This window comes from Notothenia coriiceps, unplaced genomic scaffold (assembly GCF_000735185.1).
Source record: "Notothenia coriiceps isolate Sejong01 unplaced genomic scaffold, NC01 NC01_scaffold00037244, whole genome shotgun sequence".
Lineage (NCBI taxonomy): Eukaryota > Metazoa > Chordata > Actinopteri > Perciformes > Nototheniidae > Notothenia > Notothenia coriiceps.
The window spans coordinates 3461014-3483260 of record NW_011369945.1 but is presented as its reverse complement, the minus strand read 5'-3'; the positions used below and the strand labels follow the sequence as shown (position 1 = coordinate 3483260).

At 41.0% G+C, this 22247-nt stretch overlaps 1 protein-coding gene across 1 annotated transcript in view; it reads left to right on the top strand.

The window, feature by feature from the left end:
* The first annotated feature begins 761 nt into the window (after positions 1-761).
* Positions 762-22247, top strand: part of ttyh3a (tweety family member 3a) — a 24925-nt gene continuing 3439 nt past the window's right edge. The window contains exons 1-14 of the mRNA XM_010793279.1: positions 762-1076; positions 1421-1600; positions 4931-5100; positions 6524-6635; positions 7087-7307; positions 8208-8303; positions 9573-9645; positions 10537-10612; positions 14174-14229; positions 14817-14909; positions 16165-16257; positions 17008-17144; positions 19227-19400; positions 19790-19865. Coding sequence (XP_010791581.1) covers positions 1475-1600; positions 4931-5100; positions 6524-6635; positions 7087-7307; positions 8208-8303; positions 9573-9645; positions 10537-10612; positions 14174-14229; positions 14817-14909; positions 16165-16257; positions 17008-17144; positions 19227-19400; positions 19790-19865 — 1503 coding nt within the window. The 5' untranslated portion in view covers positions 762-1076; positions 1421-1474. The remainder of the gene's footprint in view (positions 1077-1420; positions 1601-4930; positions 5101-6523; positions 6636-7086; positions 7308-8207; positions 8304-9572; positions 9646-10536; positions 10613-14173; positions 14230-14816; positions 14910-16164; positions 16258-17007; positions 17145-19226; positions 19401-19789; positions 19866-22247) is intronic.

The window sequence follows — 22247 nt, the reverse complement described above, 5'->3', positions numbered from 1 at the left end:
GGTGGGAAGGGGGGGCTACCAACCTTGGTGCCCCTCATTTAAAAATTAAACAAGGCAAAAGTTCCATCTTGGATGCCACTATGGAAGTTAAAATATAACAACATGCCCTTAAAGCAGTCATTCTTGTGTAAAATATCAGATGAATTGTTCTCCAGATAGAGCTAGGCGATATATCAACAACATCTAACATCATATTTTTGACCAAATAACTCAATACATATATTGCAGACATTTAGTTGAATGTGAATATTGGTTCAGTCACAAAATATTGATTTTTAATAAATAATCAGTGATGTGGAGACATATTGCTGACTATGACTAAATGGGTAATACTAATATGACAATCTATGAAGAGATAGAACAGTCTAGTAAGGTCAAAAACTTTTCAGTGGAAAAAACGAAACGCACTGCACATACTCCCCAACCACTGAGAAAATGCAATAATGTGTGGCATTCAGATGAAAAAAATATGAAGCAGCCGCAGAACCATACAGGCTATTAGAAAACATATTGCCAATTATGAACCAGAGCATACAGTTGGTGCCCTTTTTATTTTGTAACCCCTGCCCTTCAGAAATCCTGAGACTGCCACTGGCCCCGAACATAGCAACGCTTTCTTAGCTGTATTCACTGTTTAGTAGTAGTTTTTACTAGTTTTACTATTACCCACACTACTTGAACTTCTCATGAGCTCCTCGCCATGGAGCCTCTGGATGGCGCTGTTGGGTCACTTTGTGCCGGGGAGGAGGGCTGTGTGCGGGCCGGGCCGGGGAGAGCCAGCTGGTTGAATGTCGTGAACAGTCTCCCTAGTCTCGCTGCACTCAACTGATAACCGGATTGAGCTTTAACTCGGACGAGCTTGTTTGTGCTATTGCGATGGAGTAAGACTGTAAAAGAGGAAACGAGGAATAACCGACTAAAGAAAAAAAGGATGTAACAAACCGACAACCAGAATGCGAAGTGGAACAAAAGAGACTTCTTGTTGTTATCCGCCTCCGTGCCCGAGTTCAGCGGACTGAACTAACCAGCAGCTAAACCGGCTAACGTTAGCTGAGTTAACGATAGCTACATTACCGGTAAAACAAGCTTTAAAATCGTTTATTTTTTATTAAAAATGTGAATAAAACCCCTGCACTCGGCAGGTTACTGCTAATATTGCACCAGGATGACCGCCAGCGACACACAGTTGACTTAAGTTGACATGTTAACAAGCTAACTAACGCTAGCTTCAGGTTGCCTGGACAAATAGCTAGCCACTAGTTAATGTTAGCAAGCTACTGGATCTACTTTTATTATATTTAACGCGAGCCAACGCAAGCTTACAAACTTCGTTTCTCTTGCTAGATGAGCAACACTGCTTTTGTCTTTCATCCCGGATACAGACGGACTTTATAAAGTGGATTCCTTTCTGTGTTTACAGTTTCGAGCATCCTTGTTTGCCTGTTTGTGAGTGAATCTCATTGACTTGCTCGCCATGGCAGCAGTGGTTAGCTACTCCCCACCATGGTGGGTGAACATCATACACAGACTTCCCCATTTCAACTTCATGTTCGAGCAAACAAGCAGTGACTTCCGACCAGAAGACTGGACATATCAACAGGTAACACAAAATACCTCTCTGACCCCTCTGTTTCATATCAAATGACCCTGTGATTCCCCGACATCCCATAGATGCATACAACTAGTGTTTGTTTCAGTGTAGAGTTCACTGTCCACTTCCTGGAACAGGATTATAAAGTGAATGTGGTTGTGTTGATACTTTTAGATCTGCAGCCTTACATGTATTAGTATTTTCTCAGTGACAGATGACCTGTTCGCACCTGTTCCTTCTTTTCACCTTTTGATCCATGTCACCATCTGTGTGTAGGTGTTATAGCGACGTCTTGACCTTTGCCAGACACAAACCAGCTGTCTTTATAAAGTGTAATCAAAGCCACCTAAACTGTCATATGCTTTATATTTAATCTATAACCATAACCTGTATTTGTTATGGCAAATGAAAGGCAGTTAGACTTTTCCCCTTAACTACTCTACATGTCTGAACTATAGAAGTTCAACTGGTAGCAAAGGTTTACAAGTAGACTGCCCAGCCTAATGAACAGCTAAGACTGGGGGAGGGCACAGCAGCATATTTTTCACAAGATAAATATGAAAGAGAATCCCTAAATTTGGGTCAAGAGGTACTTTCCTTTCATATGGCAGTCATAGTTTTAAAGGATGTTTAGCACGTAATGTCTCCACATTAATTCAGATTGCTTTCTGCTACTCCTCAGTCGATGTGCAGAAGTGATAGACACAAACAAAAACACCAACCCTGACCCTGTTACCTTTGACCCACATGATGCAGTGAAATGACTGCATACATCCTGTTTGAAAGAAAAAGAATCACTGATTGTGTCAGATGGCACAGCGTTAATACGGATTACCTGTTTGGTTTAACATTAACGAATAAATCCTACAATCCTTCAAATCCCCCTAAGAAATGCTGTGCAAACTGTTAATTAACTGTTTAGTTCATTTAAACTGTTATTTTGCCATGGGCACGATAAATAGTTAAGTTTACCATCCTAAAATGATTTTTAAAAAATGGTCTTTAATTCATTTAATAATGGACTTTGTTTATTTTTCAAAATGCATCATTACTAATGCTTTTGTGCAGTTGTGGTTTTTAAAAGGTTCTGAGAGATTGGGTGATGAGGGCAGAGGGAATACATGGAGATAGAGGGTAATTTTCTAACCAAGTAAAAAACAATTGGCAGACATGGGTGTAAGAGAATGGCGTGGGTCCACCTTACAGTGGGAGTAGAAGTGATTCATGGTTCCTGAAAGATGGGAAGACATGTTCCAGACATGCAACGGTGTAATGTTACAGCGTACACAGACATTCATGTTGAAAAAAAAGAAATAGGAATACAATACTTGTTCATTTGACTTTGTGTTGGTGTTAGATTTTTGCTGTCTTATATCTTAAATTAATCCATGATTTAGTGGCAATGCTGGCCCCTATTTCTAACAGAGGGAATATGTTAGGGAGTGTTGAGTTTGACTGAGAAGGTCATCATTGTACCATGATCTTAGTTGTTATTGCCCAGCTCTGCGCTATGATCGGAGCCTCTTCCTGTTAGCATACAGGAAGTGGTTTTTGGCTGTATAATGGCTGCAGCTGTGTGTTCTTGGCGCTTAGTGTGTAACAGCTAGAATTTCAATGTAAACAAAATACATCTTAAAAGGATATTCAGTGGAAACATATACAGGTAAAACAGCTGTCGGAGTACAATTCTATCGCTTCCCTTACACCGTTAGCACCACAAGAAGAGAAAAAAGAGGTCATGATTAGACTAGCTTACTAAACTATTATCATAACCTTACTGTGATGACAGGCTGCTCATTATCGACGATGCAATGCTCTCACTGGCTTCAGGGGGAGTGTTGAATTGTCAGCTGTCAGTGGTGCTCAATGTTGGACTCTTTTATCATGATGCCACCTGGGGTGCCTTTTACATTGGCACCCTTACCACACACACATCAGAAGCTTGTGTGTTTTAGTCTTGTCCTGATAGTTCTGTAATATTATGTTATTCTGTGTGTTTTAGTCCTTTCGATATTTATAATTTTTTCTTATGGTTATGATGATTGGATTGCCCTCTGCCAAACTCCAGGAAGTGTAGCTGCTGCTGCAATGATGCAGATACTGTTTTATTTAGCTGTACAGAGCAACATACAGCGGCCAAGTCTGCCAATGATGTACCTGATTATCCAGTCCATCATTTCTTCACAGTCAATACTAAACAGGGTTGGTTTAAAGGAATAGTCTCACCAAATATTGTGTTGTCAAGACTGTGATTTGAGGCTTCAATTGTTCTGAGATTGAGTTTACTCAGTGCCATGAAACAGACAGACAACCACAGCATCAGGGCGTGTCAGCCACTGTGATGCATCGCTGAGAAACCTGAACAAAAAGATCAACCCTGAGTAAAACAAAAGTTGCAGGATGGAAATTGGCCCCAGCCGTTAATCCTCAGGAGCACACAGTGAACACAGAAGCCCTCTGTCTGACCTATATACTGTAGGAAGTGCTGCTGTTGGCGGAGAAGTTTCAGTTTGATTGTAAGTTGCTCTTTCGTTAGCTTTGACATTATGCCATTGTATCATGTTGATAGCTGTAATATGCAGCATAGTTTACACTTTGTGTCTTGTGGAGTTTTTCAGATTTTCAAGTATTGAGCTTTCAATTTATCTTTCATTTGGAAAGCTTTGTCACTAAGCTATTTCATTAAATAGAGGGCTTTCTTTTCATTTGAATGAAAGTGATACGTCCTATAGTATTTACTGTATTACTTAATCAGCAGGCAAACACTTTTCTTCCATCACAGTGAAAAATTAACCTGTAAGAGATTTTAAAGGGGTCCTATTATGCTTTTTGGGATATTCCCTCATGTAGTAATCGGTTTTTGCGCATATAAATGGTCTGCAAAGGCTAAAATCCCAAAGTTCCCTATTGAAGTTGCATAGTGACATCACTATTCAGCACTCAAACACATCGTAGGTGATAGGCTAAAGGGCGGGACATCTTTAAGCGGATGTCCAATTACATCAGCCGGCCAGCTTACAAATCAGAGCAGACTGGGCTCTGGTTTCAGACAGAGGGTGAAAAGAGGTGCTGCAGCCCAGGCAGTAACAATAAGGCACTTTTTTGACATTAAAGCATGGGAACCTTTCACAGTAGAACATGAGCATTATCGGCCCCTTTTAATATTTGAATATATCATGCAGTAAAAAAAGGCAATGCATTTGATAGGTTATTGTTGTTCTTCAGTGCTACTTTGTGGTGTTTCTCTGTGGGAAACTTCTGAAGCCTATTATTCCAACTGTTATTGATGTGAGAGTGGTTTTGGCAATAAAGCAATAACCCCATCCTTCTCTCCACCAGTCTATCCTGCTACTGGGAGGAGTGGCGCTCGCTTGTCTGGCCCTGGACCTCGTGTTCCTACTCATCTATTCCATTTGTTTGTGCTGCCGGCGGAAAAAAAATGAGGGTCAGCCCAGCGCAGACTGCTGCTGCACTGCCTGGTGTGTCATCATCGCAACACTCGTCTGCAGGTGAGTCAAAACACAATCAGAGTGGTAAGCATTCAGTCCCTGTTTCCAGACCCACAAGCATGTCCTTATCTTTTAATGCAGGCTCATGCGTCCTTTTATCCTGAAGAATTTTCCAGAACAACCTCAGGAGAGTTTCGACCATTCATCGATTTGTAAATAAGTAATTATTAAAAACCATTAAATGTGAATCATTAACCACGAAACACTCAACATTTTGCTCATTCCCTTCTATATAATTTGTTCAATACTTTTTTGGCAGTTCACCACAGACATTGATCCCAGGTACATTTAATGGAATGCTACTTTTGAGGTAAATGGTGTGAGAACTGTACCATATGGACATGCTTTCTATCCATGAACACTGCATTTCTTTCCCGTTTTCCTCTTTCTGTTGATGGGCCACTGGAGAGCGGTTGATTCAGAGTGGCACAAAGAGCTTGGGGACCTGATGAGTACAGGAACTGCATTACAATCTTCTGTGTGTGGGCTTGTACCCACGCGCACATGTGTTTTTGTGAAAGGAATATCTGCAGAAAATCCTACATTTCTTTTAGTTTTGTCTCTAGAGTCAGAGTCCATCCCTGCACGCCTGTTAGCAATAATGAGATTGTCCTATTTTTGTGTGTGTTTTCGTATCTATTTTGAAGTGTTTCTTGCGGTATAACTGGAAGTTTCCACCAGCCCATCATCACAGCAGGGAGGTTTGTTTTGTCTGACACTGCTCCTGTTCACCTTTTTCACACTGTGGAGTCTGAGAGGAAGAGATTAGGAAGCGGGGAAAGCCCGTTGATTCACTGAGGGCTGCCGGCTGAACACCATTAGATTTAGATCCGAGTGATTCGCTTATCATCCTCTTACTTGATCAAATCCACTCCGGCATAGTACTGGGATTAGCAAAAAGACCAAAAGCTGCAACACAGGAAGAGATATCAGATCTCGCTTTAAATCACTAAGGGTATATAAATTGAGTTTATTTCTTGTCACTGACATTTACAAAGACATTTTGCAAATTGTACGTCACACACACATTTTCTGAATATTTTAAAGTTATTTTGTCGATCTACCTATAGAAACTGTTTCTCATGCAGTTGCTGGATCTGTTTTCCTGCAACCTGAGGCATGTCTGTGCAAATGAGAGCTGATCTCCTGCCTCAGTACAGCCTTTGTCAGGCCGAGTGTGAAGTTTTGGGGCATCGCTGGTCCATTCCTCCGTGTTTCCATGGTTCCGTAAGGAGTCTTTCTGCTGGAGCTGAAAGGGGCCCGTTGACCGGGGTCTGAGCCGAGGGGGTTAATGTGGAGTTCACACGCCTCTCTGCCTGCCTGGCTGTCCCTCTCGCTGTCTCCTCTCTGGGTTCTTTTTTAGATAATCCCTCCTCCTCCTCACCACCCCTGTCTCCCCACCCTTCCTTTTGTCTCCCCTCAGCGCTGGCATTGCTGTCGGTTTCTATGGGAACGGCGAGACTTGTGATGGAGTGAACCGGCTGACGTATTCCCTGCGCCATGCTAACCGCACAATCACCGGCGTGGAGAAGCTGGTAAGACTCGGGGCACAAATTATACCAAAGTGTTTAATAATTCATCGTCCTGCTGCCATGAGCATCGCTAGTTCCCCCTCCCAACAGAGCCCCCTTTACTTCAGGAATCACAATCAGATACAGGTTTATTGCCCAGTAGGTTAACACAAACAAGGAATTTGCCTTGGTGTTTATAAAAAAGTATATATAATAAAAAAAGGCTATTGTAACATTCAAATATAGAGCAATATTAACATGGAATAAAGATATACCCAAAAACTACTTACAGTATAATAAGACAACATTCATAAAAATAAAATAAAAAAATGTGCAGCATTGGTATGAAAAGTGGAAAGCTGTGCAGATATTGAAAGGGGTAGCTTTGTGAAGGTTGTGCAGGACTGACAGTATTATTATTATTATTATTATTATTCAATTCCATCATGACCTTGTTTTTATATTCTGGTTCCAGGTTTATGACAGCACATCCTCATTGAACCAGACGGTAGAGTACAATCTGCAGCAGCTCGAAGGCCAGTATGCGCAGCATGCCGACTACCTGTCCATCATCCAAAAGCTACAGGGCCAGCTGGACGAGCTGGTCAAACAGATGGTGGAGATCCCCTTCTGGGAAAACCCCAACATCTCCCTGGAGGAGCTGGCTGTCAATATTGAGCTGTACGACTGGTACAGGTAAGACTCTGATGGTGCAGTCCAAGCAACCGTTGAAACAAAGAGTGCCATACAGAATCATGCAACACATTATATATGCAGCCCCTGCTGATGCTGCAGAGCAGGGAGTGGCAGCAGCAGGCAACAACAGACCATGATTCTACGTCTCTTTATTACACTTTCAATACAGATACACACTCTTTCAGTAATTCACTGGCTTGTGAATACTGTGCTGACGCTCATCTCTGAGTTCACATATCGTCAAAAAGTCACTTCCCTGGCTAGACAGTGCAGATGAAGCCGCTCGCATGTCTCTGAATATAAATCTCTGAGGGAATTAGGAAGCAGAGGCCGGCCCAGACAACAAGGGATTAATTGAAGTTGTTCAGCATATCATCATGCAGCATACATACCAACAGCCTCAAACCTGCGTTGAGTTTGGTGCTAAATATTGAAGAGTTTGTAATCTCTCGGGGGTCCTTGAGTTTTCTAACATGTATGCCTAATATTTAAATATGCAAGTGGCTTAAGAAATGGAGTCATAACATGAATTCAAAGCAGAAAGGATGAGATGCATATTGTAAATACAAATGCAGGGGTTGCAAAGTCACTTATGTTGTTCAACTTAATCTTAAATAATCTATAATTGATATTTTTCATAATGATGTCAAATGAAGATGTGAAAACATTCAGGCAATGTAAAATGGAGTTATCTCCTTATCATCCTCCTTTCCTTTTAATGAGATTTAAATAAATGATTTTTGGTTAGAAACATAATTGTTTATAGAATAAGTATTTTTGCTTTGGTGGGTTTTAACAAAATTGTGCTTGCTCTAAGGGTAAAGCGTATTTGTTTTCATTAGGAAACGCTTTGCTGTGCTGCTCTTGGCCATTTGTATTTACTGACATGTGTCCCCACAGGTGGCTGGGCTACATAGGCCTGCTACTGTTCGACATCCTCATCTGCCTCCTGGTGCTGTTTGGCCTCATTCGAAACTCCAAGGGAACGCTTATAGGGTGAGTCTCATCACAAGATCATGGCCACAAGAGCACTTAAGGGAAATTATTTGAGCTGTTGTCACAGATTTAGTGGCAATTATTGTACATGAAGCTTTCAACTGATCAAGGCCACATTGTCATTACAGTTTAGTCAGGATGAGTCAATGCCCTCTGAAATATCAGCACTGTCACAGTTCATTTAACATAAGGACCCTGATATCCTCAGTGTGTGGGTGACCGATAACGTCACTTTATGAGACACTTAGATATACAGGTTTGTCCTTACTGTTTTATGTTCATTAGAGCAGCTGTAGAAAGTCTATTTGCTTTTTATAGGCATTGCCAGAGAAAATAAAACCTCTTAATGTTTGCCCAGTTTTCCCTTTAAGGGCACTTAAAGACTTAAAGGCAAGTGTCTAATCAAACAATTCATTTTTACACAGTAAGTTACACGGTGATGGCAATACTTGGAGTTAATACGTTAAAGCCATATATTTGTATTGCTTAATTTAATAGGGTTCAGTCTGTTACTGTGATTCAATGAGTAGTTTGTTCTGCTTATTGTTTCCCCATTGAACAGTCTTTGCTAAAGGGCTTCCGCATCCAGATCCAGGCGTATTTAATTTAAAGGTGCCCTAGTATGCATTTTGGGGTTTTCCCTTTCCTGTAGTTTTATAGGTTTTTGTTCATATTAATGATATGCCAAGGCTAAAATCTTAGAGTTCCTTCCAGAGGGAGCTTCTCTCCCCCCCACCCGCCTCCATTGGGCGCAACATAGTGACATCACTATGTAACACTTATGCTTCTATTGGCTAGCGCTCCAACACATTTTACGTGATAGGCTAATGGACGGGACCTCTCTACGCAGTTGACCAATCCCAGCAGAGCAGGCCTGCTATGCAATCAGAGCAGACTGGGCTCTGGTTTCAGACGGAGGGTGAAAAGAGGTGCTGCATGTAAATGTAGAGGCACAAAATACAAATATGAAACCTGAAAATGAGCTAAATATGGCAGCTTTAATAAAAGATTAAACCATTATGTCAGCCTGTTGATGGACCTTCCGACGAGTGTGGCTCTTTCATTTGGTCTTTCCGTAGTATATCCTTTCTTCATCACAATGATTGGAGATGAGATTAGTGTATTGTGATTTAATAAAAAAGGTTTAATTCTAATGTACCAACTTAATTAGCCTTAACACGTTTACTGCCACACTGTATTAGTTGTTGTAGTACACATAATATTATTACAGGTTAAACAACCCCCCCCCCCTCCTCTTGCTCTCTGCAGGGTGTGCTTCTTAGGTGTCGTGGCTCTGGTGATCAGCTGGCTCTCCCTCGGGCTGGAGGTGGCTGTCTCTGCGGTAAGTGACTCCACCAGAGCATGATCCTTTTTTCTTGGTAGAGCAGCACAGTTCATTACCTTCAATTGGATAACAATGTTTTTGTGTTCTAAACCAAAGACTACTTAATTTGGCCTTGTAAGGAATTGTATTTCCCTTAATCTGTAAAGTTGAGGAGTTAAGATGATTAAATGGTGACAAAAAAAAACCCGAAAACATTTGTGTGATGTTTTGCAATGCTATAACCTCGTCATAAACATAACCTTAAATATCCCATTCTGCCATGTTTTGAGACAAAAAAACAGTTGAATTTCCATGTTAAATCTACCCCTTCTCCCTTTTTAAAAAAATCGAATAATATGTGTGTGTTGTTCATTTCAAATGTTTAACTGCTGAATGCAAGAAGTATCCTACTTGACTGAAACACATCACATGTCTGAGCTACATACTTCACACCATTCTGCAAAGTGAAACATCCAAGGGAAATAACATTAAGCAAAATACGTTTTTAAGTTAAATATTATCTGTTTGTTCACAACCACATAGGACCCGATAACAAACACAGAGTATTCAATAACTACAGAATGCTTTCACTCATTCAGTGAGAAATGCCCATTGGTTAATGATCGATTTTGATTTGTGATCAACATTGAAAGGAAAGTAATTGGGATTAGCATTGTCAGCAATATATTGCAGCTATTGTCACAGAATAACCCAAAGCAGCTGCCTTGTGGAGGACTGAATCTACTGTATTGATGCTGGGTCCTCAGCTGGAGTTGTCAACATCCCAATGTCAACATGTTTTTATAGCAGCAATCAACAACTCCCATGTTGTACTGTTGGTAAGCAGGGAAAATGTCACTACAACTTCCTCTTATTCACTGTCTTTATTTATTGTGTTTTTTTTTCTAGACCTCCAGTGACTTCTGTGTTGCTCCTGATGTATTTGTGACCAAAGTGGCAGACCAGTATGGAGTCATCAATAAAGGTATGGACGAATCACAAGTGTCACTAAAACTACAGGGATTACCGTGTTGTGTTAAGTTGTTTTTCTCATACAACTCTGTGAATATTAGTCATCTCAAATTGTGAAGGACGCCTGAATTGTTTGTCCCCTCCCCTTTCCTGGTTTGAATGCTCCGATTATTGTGCAGCAGTGAGGCGGCATTGTTCTAAAGAGTAGGTCAGGGTCTTGTCCATAAAATGACTCCCCTAACATCTGCGGCAAGGTCAAGAGGGCGATGAGTTGCCTTTTATAAGCCGTACAGAAGCCTCTCTAGTACTTCTCCTTGTAGTAATTGCCCAATCTGTCTCTTGATGGGATGCGTGTAAGGGGAAAAATGATAGAGCCTCAGGTTTGTGTGTGTGTGTGTGTGTGTGACGGAGATAAGAGCAGTAGAGGAGAGGATCAGGGAGCCAATATGTTTCCTGCATCCCTCTCCAGTCCTTGATAATAAAATGAGAAGATGGTGCTTAGAAATGAAAACACCAGGGACTTCCTGTCTACTTGATGTGCTTTTTTCCCCTGCTTCACTTCTTGTTGTTTTTTTCTGCTCTCTTCTCTAAAATATGGAGATTGCTGCATACACAAACCAAGCTGCTGGTTAGTCAGGGCAGGAATCAGAGCACCAGCTGTAAAATGTGTGATTTCCTCTGAACCACGAGCAACCAGCCTTCTCTGTTCTGTATTATGCTGCAGATATGGAGCTGTATTCTGCCCCAGGGCTGAAACTAGACAGAAACTATTTCAATCAGGACAATTGAAGAATATTTATCATAATTCCTGTCATTTTGCAAATTGCAAAAACAAAGTACACAAACTCAAGAGGTTTTATTTGCTTTTACTTCTCAGTTACCCTTAATTTTCTTAAATAAAGATACATCTTACTCGTGGTTTTATATTTTTGCTTCACAGCTCATACCTTCTTGTTATTTCACCAAACAAATCTCTGGACATCTCAAAGTATTTTATGACTACAGTACATTTATTGCACTCCTCCACTGGATAGCTGTTATATTTTCTGGTACATGCATCATTTTAACAGCCCTCATTGTTTTTTTCTATTCTTTTGCTTTCTCTTCATTGCGCAATTTTTCCAGACCCATGGTCTCAATCCAGATGGAAAGTGAGAGTTCATCTAAGCAATGTATCATGTTGCAGCCTGTATCACTCTGGGCTGATAGGTACATTAGGTAGATAACGTTTTGCAAGCTTGGAAAACACAAAACAGCTTGAAAACAAACCACTCTGAGAGCAACTTTACTGAAGCTATATGTAGGCTGCACAATAGGACAAAATATGCCATAACATTGTTGAGAATTGCAATATAATAATGACTTCCAATAGATAAACTTATATTAAATATACTTCCATCTGCCTTTCTGTTACTTTAGTATACAGCTCAAATACAACAAAATTCTTGTTGACTTAAAGAAATAAGAGGAAATTATTTCAAACATTCTTTTAGTGAAAACATTGAGCACTGAACTGAACACAAAGGGCACAAATTAAAGTGCAGTTTTCAATTGCAACGGGAAGGTCACCAGTTCAAGTCCCGGCAAGACCAAGTGCTACCGAGGTGTCCGTGAGCAAGGCACTGTTCCCTACACTGCTCCCCGGGCGCTGTACATAATAATGGCAGCACACTGCTCCTAACACTAGGATGGGCCAAAGGCAGAGAAACCGTTTCGTTACTAGCACCTGTACTATGTGATGACAATAATAGTTAAAAAAAGAAAAAAAGTAGCCAAATAGATCCCATAATGCAATACATCAAAGTCTTTAGCAATATGCTAATCGGTGCAGTTGACATGACGATGACAACGTTTTAAAAATACAAACACCCTATACAGTATCATCCCTAGCTTTAGGGACTGGCACAAGCTTTGTTTTGACTCCTTCACTCTGCCAGAATGTTAACCTGGAGGGATAAAGTGTTGCTAAATATCTATCCAATGAGAAAGCATGGTACCTTAGCCTGAGGCTGCTACTCACTGATAATCAGTGTTGATTGTAAAACAATCTTATGTTCTCAAATTCACAGTTACTGTAGCATTATTCTAGTGTTCCACCACTGAGTTACTTTCAGAACAAATTGTTCATTTTTTGCTACAGTACATGGAACAGTGGCAAAACCAGTAACAGAATTATACTAAGGTGTTTCTTGAAACTTCTATAGCCATATTTTGTCTTCTTTCTGCCCACTGCATACTGACAGCCAGGATTTATAAGTGATAAGTCAAACAAGAATGTCAGTCTTTCCAACCATTACCATAAGTCAGATTCTAAGAAACCTTCTCTTCCTGATATGTATGTGTGTGGGCGTATTGGTGGTTGAAGCCTGCTTGAAATACACTTCTCCTACCGGAAATCCTCCTCATCAGTTCACTCAACTGTGTGGGAATGAAGCTCCTGACTCAGCAGTGAGCGCGCACGTCACTCCATGTGCTCGCTCGGCGCTGGTGTTCTCACAGCTTGTATTTGTGGATGTAGCTGTTGCTTTTGAGTCACTTAGGAGTTCTCATCCACTCCTACTCACTGCTGGGACTTTGGAACTGGAGTGGGATGTTATAGCCGGTGAAAGTCTAAAACATTAATTACAGTCTGCTGTAAACTGTGAACTATGAACAGAATGCAAGTTTGGTCATGTTGTAGTTTTAACAATAACTCAAAGGGTACCTGAGCTTTTCTATGGCTTTGTGTTCTTTTGTTGTGTAAGTGTTGCCGCATCATCGGAGAAATACTTCATACTTTTCCACCATGTGAACCTTATTATTTTGGAAAATTGCCCCTCAGTGCTTAGCTCAGCAGGAGTGCAGTTACAGGAGCACAAAATACCACGTCTCTGCATCGGCCTGTTACCTGGCTGTTGGCCTCTCTCCCAGAACAAAACAGTGGTGGCTGAAGCAGCAACTTAGCAAAGAAATATCAAAACGCCACATTAAATGCAGATATCAGAATCCAAATACATGACTACGTTTGAATTATTAATATAAGAATGAGCAGCTATGATTGAATATAATAAAAAAGACACTGTTCTTATTGTAGTCCTAACACAGTGTGGGAGAATCTCTGCCAAGCCCCTATGTCAGTTTTTAGAAATAGTCAAATAGAATATTGCTGCAACTACCATAATTGTTATTATTATCGATCAATCTGCCAATTATTTGCTCCATTTACATAATTATTTCTCTGATCAATGATAGACGATTTCAGAATTTCCTTTCTTGAAACCATATCTCTTACCGGTTCAATGTTTCATGACTAACAGTCCATAACACAATCGTGTTGACATCTTGACACACACAGGTGTTTGATTCCAATATCAGTGTTTGGGATTTTATGAAAATAAAATTGTATTTTCAAACATAGTTAGGCATTTTAGTGAGACATCTGTATTAATCTTATGATAAATAACCATAATAAGCAGAAAATGAATTAATTTTTGCAGGATCGTTAATGAACATTCTTGTTCATCTTTCAGCCCTGTGTGTGAATGTATGTGGCTCTGCTGACATATTCTGTTCCTGCTGTCCTCTATATTCACAGATATCCTGATGCATTACCTTAGTTGCAGTTTGGAAAAAACCAACCCCTTCCAGCAGGTTTGTTGCATATATTACATTTGTTTCTAGAGTTTTTAACATCTTAAACCAAATAATTTACCCTTCAGATGATTACCCAAATACATGTTTTCCTATTATTTTACTAGCTCAACGTACATGTGATACTCAAATCTCAGCAGATATAACTATCTGTGTGTGTGTGTGTGTGTGTGTGTGTGTGTGTGTGTGTGTGTGTGTGTGTGTGTGTGTGTGTGTGTGTGTGTGTGTGTGTGTGTAACATGCAACATGCACTAGCATCGGAGAATGTGTGTTAGAAGCTAGGGAAGAAAAGTGGCACTTTTACTGTGAATCTATAGTCTGCACTAATGGACTAGCTTTCATTTCATTTTGCAAACTGCATGAATAACTCAAAGCGTTTGTGTGCTGCTGAGGTCTGGCCTGCTATTGTTAGAGTGTAAAGAAAAGGAAGCTATATATACAGTATGTAAGCCTTTAATCTCACATCTATAAACGATCAGCCTCTACTAAATCTCCACGTGACTTCACACTGAAAGCTCTTGCTAATGTTTAAAATAATGGAAATAGTTTTGAGATGTGCCGGGCTGATACAGTATTCTTCATTTCAGAAGCTCTCTGGGAGCCACAAAGCGTTAGTGGAGATGCAGGACGACGTGTCCGAGCTGCTGCGCTCTGCCACCAGAGAGTACAAACAGACTCAGGTACATTACCAGCCCCAGCACCACACTCTTCACTGGACATGCCAAATTACAACATTACCACATTCAAATGTCTGTCCCATGGCAAACGGATCAGGGTTATAATGTTTCATTTGAAATTGGAAAAGATAAAATACAAGGAGTTTTTCATCCTTCAAATGTTCCCTTGTGTTACCTAGAACTCTTCAAGACTTTGTTTTCCTTGGATGCCTCCTTGGTGAAAAGAGAATTAGAGTAAATCATTGATGAATGGATGTTAGGTTGAACTGCAGTAAAACTATTCCTGAGTCTCATTGGTTTAGTGATTTGCTCCCATACACATTTAACCCACTTTCGATTGTGAAACTCCCTCTGAAGGGAACTATGTGATTTTAGTCTTTGCAGACCATTAACATGCACTTCAGCCTTTATAACACACTACAGGAAAAGGAAAACCCAAAAAAGGATTTATATGTAAAAATAATAAATATATACAAATGTTAAAATTGTTCATTTTACTAAGCAATATATTTCATTCCAAAAATAAATGCTACATCACATGGTAGCTGTTTCCATACACAGTCCCGTCCCCCCACACCTTATCCGTGCTGTTTGTGATGACTAATGGCAGTGAATGGGACTGACCTGCAGAGAAGTGAAGTGCACCTGTCCATAAAGACCTGCTGACGGCCCACCTGGGACCTGCATTATGTCCATTTAGCTGCATTAGGCTTTCACCGGCCCTTGTCAATACATCGCTGTGGTATTGTCCAGTGCCGGTCCTTACACTGTGTTGACATAGGCACAAATGGGAGCTGACATTGGGAATACAGCGGGGTATATTTCACTTGACATAGCCACACAGGGAAATGTGCTGAGGTCGTGGAAATGTTTATATCAGGCTATTATCAGACGTATTTTCTGTCGGAGCTGCACGAAGAAGGGGAGTAGTCCATTAAAATGTATCATACATTAAAATCAGCTTTCTCAGCTAGAGCTGCTGTTGTATATTGATGAAAGACACTGATGTGTAGAATGCATAATCAGGGAATAATCCATTTTAAAAATTGGTTTACTTCCTTATTTTTGCAACTGTAAGCGTTTACTTACAAACAGGAAACTACGACTTAGCATTTTTCCAATGTAGACAATGATAATTAAATGCATTTTATTATTTTTTTCCAATGTATTTTATGGTCGTTTGTGGGATCCAAGAATACTCAGGTTCTAATGTTCGATTTTCAAATTAAGTTTGTGTTTTTTCCTCTTTCATTTCCAGCGAGATTTAGAAGAGATCCAGGGGATCCTGAACACCACGGAGATCAGCCTTCATCAGCTCACCGCTCTGGTGGACTGTCGCAGCCTGCACATGGTGAGCAGGGAGGAGGACACTTACAAACGGAGACATGCTTACTGTAGGGTTGCTCCATGTCTATTTAAAAAAGGGCCCAGCGATGTGATCTGTTGCGACGTCTTCACAGTGCAGCGTAGTTGTACAAAGCAACCTCTCTGTTCATGCTTGTGCAGCTGAATACACCTGTCACCATTAATAACATTTGCTCTCCTGAATGCGAGTTCTTGTCCAATTGATGCTGGCTTTGTACTCTTTATGAAGCTTGCTGAATGACAAGTACTTGGCTATCGCTTCGCTTGGGAGGATTGTCCCTCAGCGGCGTCCAAATTCCAAGTGCACACATGCAAGAGCAGCACTTTCTCTCTGCTTTCTGCTCAGCCTTCTCTGCTTAACATCCAGCCGCCAGAGCTTATTATTTCATGAAAATAAGAGTATCTCCAGGAGAATACCAAATGTGTTACTGCTGCGCTGTGCATACAGGAGGAAGATTTGTACTCATGATATTATGGGGTGAGTGGGGTTCTTTTCAAACCTAGATCGAAATGCACTGCTTGTAGGCCAATAGTGAGCTCATTGCTTTGACCTAGTTTTAAATTGAGAAATCTCAGCAGATGCATTTTAAAAACAGCCTTTCCACTACCTCTTCAATCTGGTTTTACTCTATTTCATTTCTTAGTGGTTTCTCAAATATCTTTAGATGTTTGAATGCAGCATCTGATGTTATTATACCTGCCATAATAAAAGTGGTGTCTCCGCCTCTTCTTGCAGGACTTTGTCCAGGGCATGACGGGGCTGTGCTACGACGGACTGGAAGGCCTCATCTACCTCGTGCTCTTCTCCTTCATCACTGCCCTCATGTTCAGCTCCATTGTTTGCAGTGTGCCTCACACCTGGCACAGCAAGAGGTGAGACATCCATTGCATATAAAGCCATCCACTCGTAACCACATAGGAACCAGTGCAAAGCTTTTAAGCTCCTCTGCAGCCCTGTGTATACACTGAGAAATAATTTAGGAGGAAAAGCCTATCAATTAATTATGATTTCATGGCCGTTTTCTTAACCCTCTCGTGCTTGTTTTTACACACATGGGAGTGAAGCTACGAAGTCAGGATTGATTGACACGATTATGGTGTGTGTTAGGCTTTGTTTACCACTAGTTTGTCTATAAGGCTACATCCTCAAATAGATTGCTTCCTGCATAATTGTGCTGAGTGAGCTGGTATCTTCTCCTCCAGCCGAGGGGTGAAATCATCCTGATGTCTTCGTCATATCAGCGGCAGATAAGGTTTGCAGGACGGCTCAGGGGAAAGAGGTTTTCCCAGCTGTCAGCTCAGCTGCACTCATAATGAAGTGATCCCTCCTAACAATCAGAAGCATGTTGATCAGTTTGGTCTCAGCTGGGGCTTCCTGTTATAAACCAAAGGATTACAAGCCGCCAGTGTGTTTTCTCAGTGGTCCACACTAAGCTTTTACTGTTTAATGATGCAAGATTACTACATGATATAAACCCTCCTGGAGTTAGGTGAGAATGTTTAATGTTTCTAGGATTGGTATCCGATATGTATACTCTGTAAGTTACTCTCAGGTTAATAGATGTATTGAAAACTGCCCTGAATTATTATCTGTGATCTCATGTGTTAGCTATGCAGGGAAATGCCTAAGGGATGAACACTAGAGGGAGACAGGCTCCATGACAACGCTATCATTGTTGCTCTGTTTTGACATGTTTAGTGCATTGTTGTTATTTAGCTTCACAACTGGGATCACTTTCTCTCTGCAGGAAGGAAGCCACTGCTTTTTTTTTTTTTAAACAACACGAACAAATGCATTTATTGTCCTGATGCAAATAAGGGCCGTTACATTTTCCTGCATAAACTTGATCCAATTACATAAGGCTATTTTTACCGTCTTTTTGTATCCCCATTGAGGTCAGTGGGAAACAGCATCTTTGCTTCACACAGCAGAGAGAACTCACCGTGTGTTTTCTGCCCGCTGCCATGAAGGTGAAACAAAATGTGAGAATAATCACAAATGTGACCATGTGGCACTTTTAGACTTCTTTTGTTATCAGTCAGTCAGCACACAGGGTCCCTCTGGTGGTGGTAAGGTTGCAGTGCAGCGTGATCTTTAGGTCTGCAACTGACTATTTTCATTATCAATCTACATAGTAAAAAACAAATGTTCCAGTTTCTCAAAATCCAAGGTGATATCTTTAAAAGTCTTGTTTTGTTAGACCAAGACCTAAAGATATTAACATTATAGTATATTAATAATAATACATTACATTTGTGCCTTTCAAGGGACCCAAGGCCGCTTTACATTGTGAACAAACAAACAAAAGGGCTAAATAATAAATTAAAAACGAAATAAAGAGCAAGGGGACTGTGATGGGTTAGGGGTCAAAGGAGTTTTTAATGATGACTTGAAGATGTCCAGGGAAGCAGAGAAAAGTTGTGATGATACATGTTTTAAAGGATAAATCATTATAAGATAAGATAGAACTTTATCCCAAAGGAAATTGTTGTGCCAGAGTTTCAAAAATACAATAAACACAGCAGCATAATAATACAACTGTACACTAACATTGCAGTAAAAAGAGCAATTCAATATCTACAGGAAACATAGACGGTCACATAATTAATGTAAATATTAACAGTATTTAGTAGTGCAAAGAAATGTCGTGGCAGATACGTAATTGCACGTTATTATAGAACATTATTAATAATAATATTGCACATGTTATATAGCAGAAAGTGTTTTGTAATGATGGTAATGGTTTATATTGCACATAGTGGGGGTGTGGAAGTTCTCAGTTCCCTTTACTGAAGGGTGAAGAGTCATAGAGTTTGATGACCACTGGGAGGAAAGACTTCCTGTGGTGGTCTTCGGTGGTCTCAGTCTACAGCTGAAAGTGCTAGTATTATAGTTGTATTTGTCAGTTTTTTTACTTATCCATTGGTTGACCGAAGGACTTCTGTTGATTGCAGGGACGACGATGACAGTGAGGATGAGTCTCTGAGCCACGGGGGGCGGCAGAACCACGACAACCTGTACCGGGTCCACATGCCCAGCCTGTACAGCTGTGGCAGTAGCTACGGCAGCGAGACCTCCATCCCTGCCGCCGCCCACACCGTCAGCAACGCACCTGTCACCGAGTACATGTGAGTCACCGTGCAGCAAACCACTGAGAACTGAGGAAAACCAGAAGTGGTAGAGAATGTATTTTCACAACCAAACCAGGTGGCAGATATTAGATATGTCAGGAGTCCGGTTTTATGTTCCCTCAGAGTCAGGCAGTGGACAGCAGATGCAGCTGTTGCTCTCCAGCTGTGAAGCCTGTGAAACTCAAACTCATGAGTGTTCAGTGTTGGGGGAAACTGGGGGAGGGGACCCTGTAGTTTCTGTGTTTTTAAGGCCTTGGTATGCTGGAAACTGACGTGGAGAGTTGCATGTGTGCAGTATATGGTTTCATACCTTTAAAGCAGTGTGTTGGGGTTTATGCTCTTCTCAGCTCGCTATGTTTGATCCCACTGTTTGTTTAACTCAACAGGGCTCAGAACGCCAACTTCCAGAACTCTCGCTGTGAGAACACTCCGCTGATTGGACGAGAGTCTCCTCCGCCCACGGTAAGTTTTGCATTTCCTCAACAAACAAAAAAATACACAAGTATAGAAACACCTACGGAATATATATATCTCAAGTCTCTGCTGAAACTGTAGAACCAACTTCTAGGCATTTGGCAGTATCTCTTGAGGGGCTGACAATTCAAACTTGTTGAAGAAAATTATATTAATTAATATTCATATAATGATGAAGCTAAAATCAGGAAGCTAACAATGAAATAAGAGCGTTCCTGTGTGCGTTTCCATCACATCTAAAGAAATTAGAAAACCATACAAATAAATCCAAAGACACATACAAAAAAAACGCGTTGCGAAACACCTTTTACAGTCGTCATGTTCATTTTCTTTTTCACTGTTATGGGAACTTTTTTTCAACAGCAGAAATGCAGAGAAGGGAAAGGAGATTGCAAATTTTCATGCATAAGAACATATTTTCTTAACTCCTCCTCCTCACTCACTATATTCCCTTATTGCCCCTCGCAGGACAGCAGGTTCCTCTCTTGTTCACTCGCTCGTTTACTCTTTATTCGATGAGTGTGGAAGCCGACAACAAACCATGTAAAAGTCCAGATTGTTCAAATCAAATTAGGAAAAGACCTCTCTCCTACAGAAACTCAATTGAGTCCGTCACTCCAGACAAAACACAGGTTTAGTTCCTCAAAAGCTTTGTGGTACCGAGGGTAAGTTGCTGCGCTCCAAGCGCCCAAATAAAAAACAGAGACTATACCTGGACCTTTTTTATGAATAGGGATGCAAAACAAATACATCATTTGTGTCAAACTGCCACCTGACATGAAATGTGTCTTGGATAGCGATGTTTTCTGTCTTTTATTTGATACAAGTTGGGCGGGGGGGGAATAAAGAATCCGGCACACTGTCACTTGACCTCATTTTATGAATTTAAGACCTTAGACACATTCGTAAAGACAAACAGCAGCACCATACATACAAACATGACCAGCTCTCACCGAGGATTTATATTGAAAAAGATCATTGCAGAATTATAGGAAAGTGTTGCGGGCATCCTCTGATTGGCAGATCTTTTCCCGGGTGATAGCCAATAGCTTAAATGTCAATGTTGCTGTTGTTTGTCTATATCTTCCCGAAGGTCTGTATAAGCACCAATGATAGATCGTATGTGGAGTCTTTGTTTGATTTTGGTCATACGCGCAAGTCACTAGGACTTCTTGCTGTGTGTTTTCTGAAATTGTGTACCACTTTGACCATGTTAGGAACACACCTCAGTGACTCTCCCCAGCCTGAACCTCTAGCAGAAGCCCCCCACCCTCCCTGGTGTCCGTGTGTCTGCCTGGACCTAGACGCTGCTCTGTGTATCTACTCTATACTCTCTTCTTGTTTTCCTGCGAATCCATCCAGTTGTATTTGACTGCCGCGGACAGTAACAGCGGTCAGAGCTGGCAGTTAAAGCCTTCGGAGAGTTCAAGATCCTTTTGGTAACCTCATCTGCTACAGTGTGCTAACAGGTACAAAATAAGCCCCGCCTCCTCCCCCCCTGCTGGCCTGTTCCTCCTCTGTACCACCTCCCAAACTCCCGGCTCACCCTCTGTTCAGGTCCCACCTGGGCTGCTGGACCCCCCTTCCCCCACTCCACCCTCTGTCCTGACTCTTGCGTGTCTCACCTAAGTTTTGTGTCCTGTGGCCCTGGGCTGCATGTGTCCCTCCCCCCCGCACCACAGATGTATTGGGAGGAACATGTGAAGCTTTATCGGCCCTGAGGCTCACCGAGTCAAACTCTCTGGATCTGCTTTGTCTCGGTTTGGAGGGGGGACCCGGGGGCTAAGAGAAGAATATTTCTCACTTTTATTTAAAATAACAAAGGCTTCTGTTATTGGGTGTGCAGCACAGAGAAAATACCACATGACGGTCCCAACTTTGTTTAGTATGACCTTGTATATTTTTTAGCAGACGTCTTATTTTTGACTTTTACTCACTTCCACTGCATTTTGTCGTATAGACAAATCTGTCAGCTACGACGGAGTATTAGGGCCACACTTAGAAAAAAAACACATGGAGATTTCGAGAATAAAGTCGTAATATTACGAGAATAAAGTCATAGTTACGAGATTAAAGTCGTAGTTTCATAAGTGACTTGAGAAGGAGACAACAGCAGCGTCCTGCAATAAAATGAGGAATGTGGAGCATCTTGTGAAGCAGTACTTTAGTTTAGGTTTCTCAAATAACGAAGTACTTAATCTTTTGGCACATCAGCATCAGATTATCATAAGTATTAGAACTTTGAAAATGTTGTGCAAGAAACTATGATTATTATTTTGAAGAAAGAACCAAACGGACTTGGAGGAGATTGTCTCCTTCCTTTATTCTCGTAACTATGGCTTTATTCTCGTATTATTACGACTTTATTCT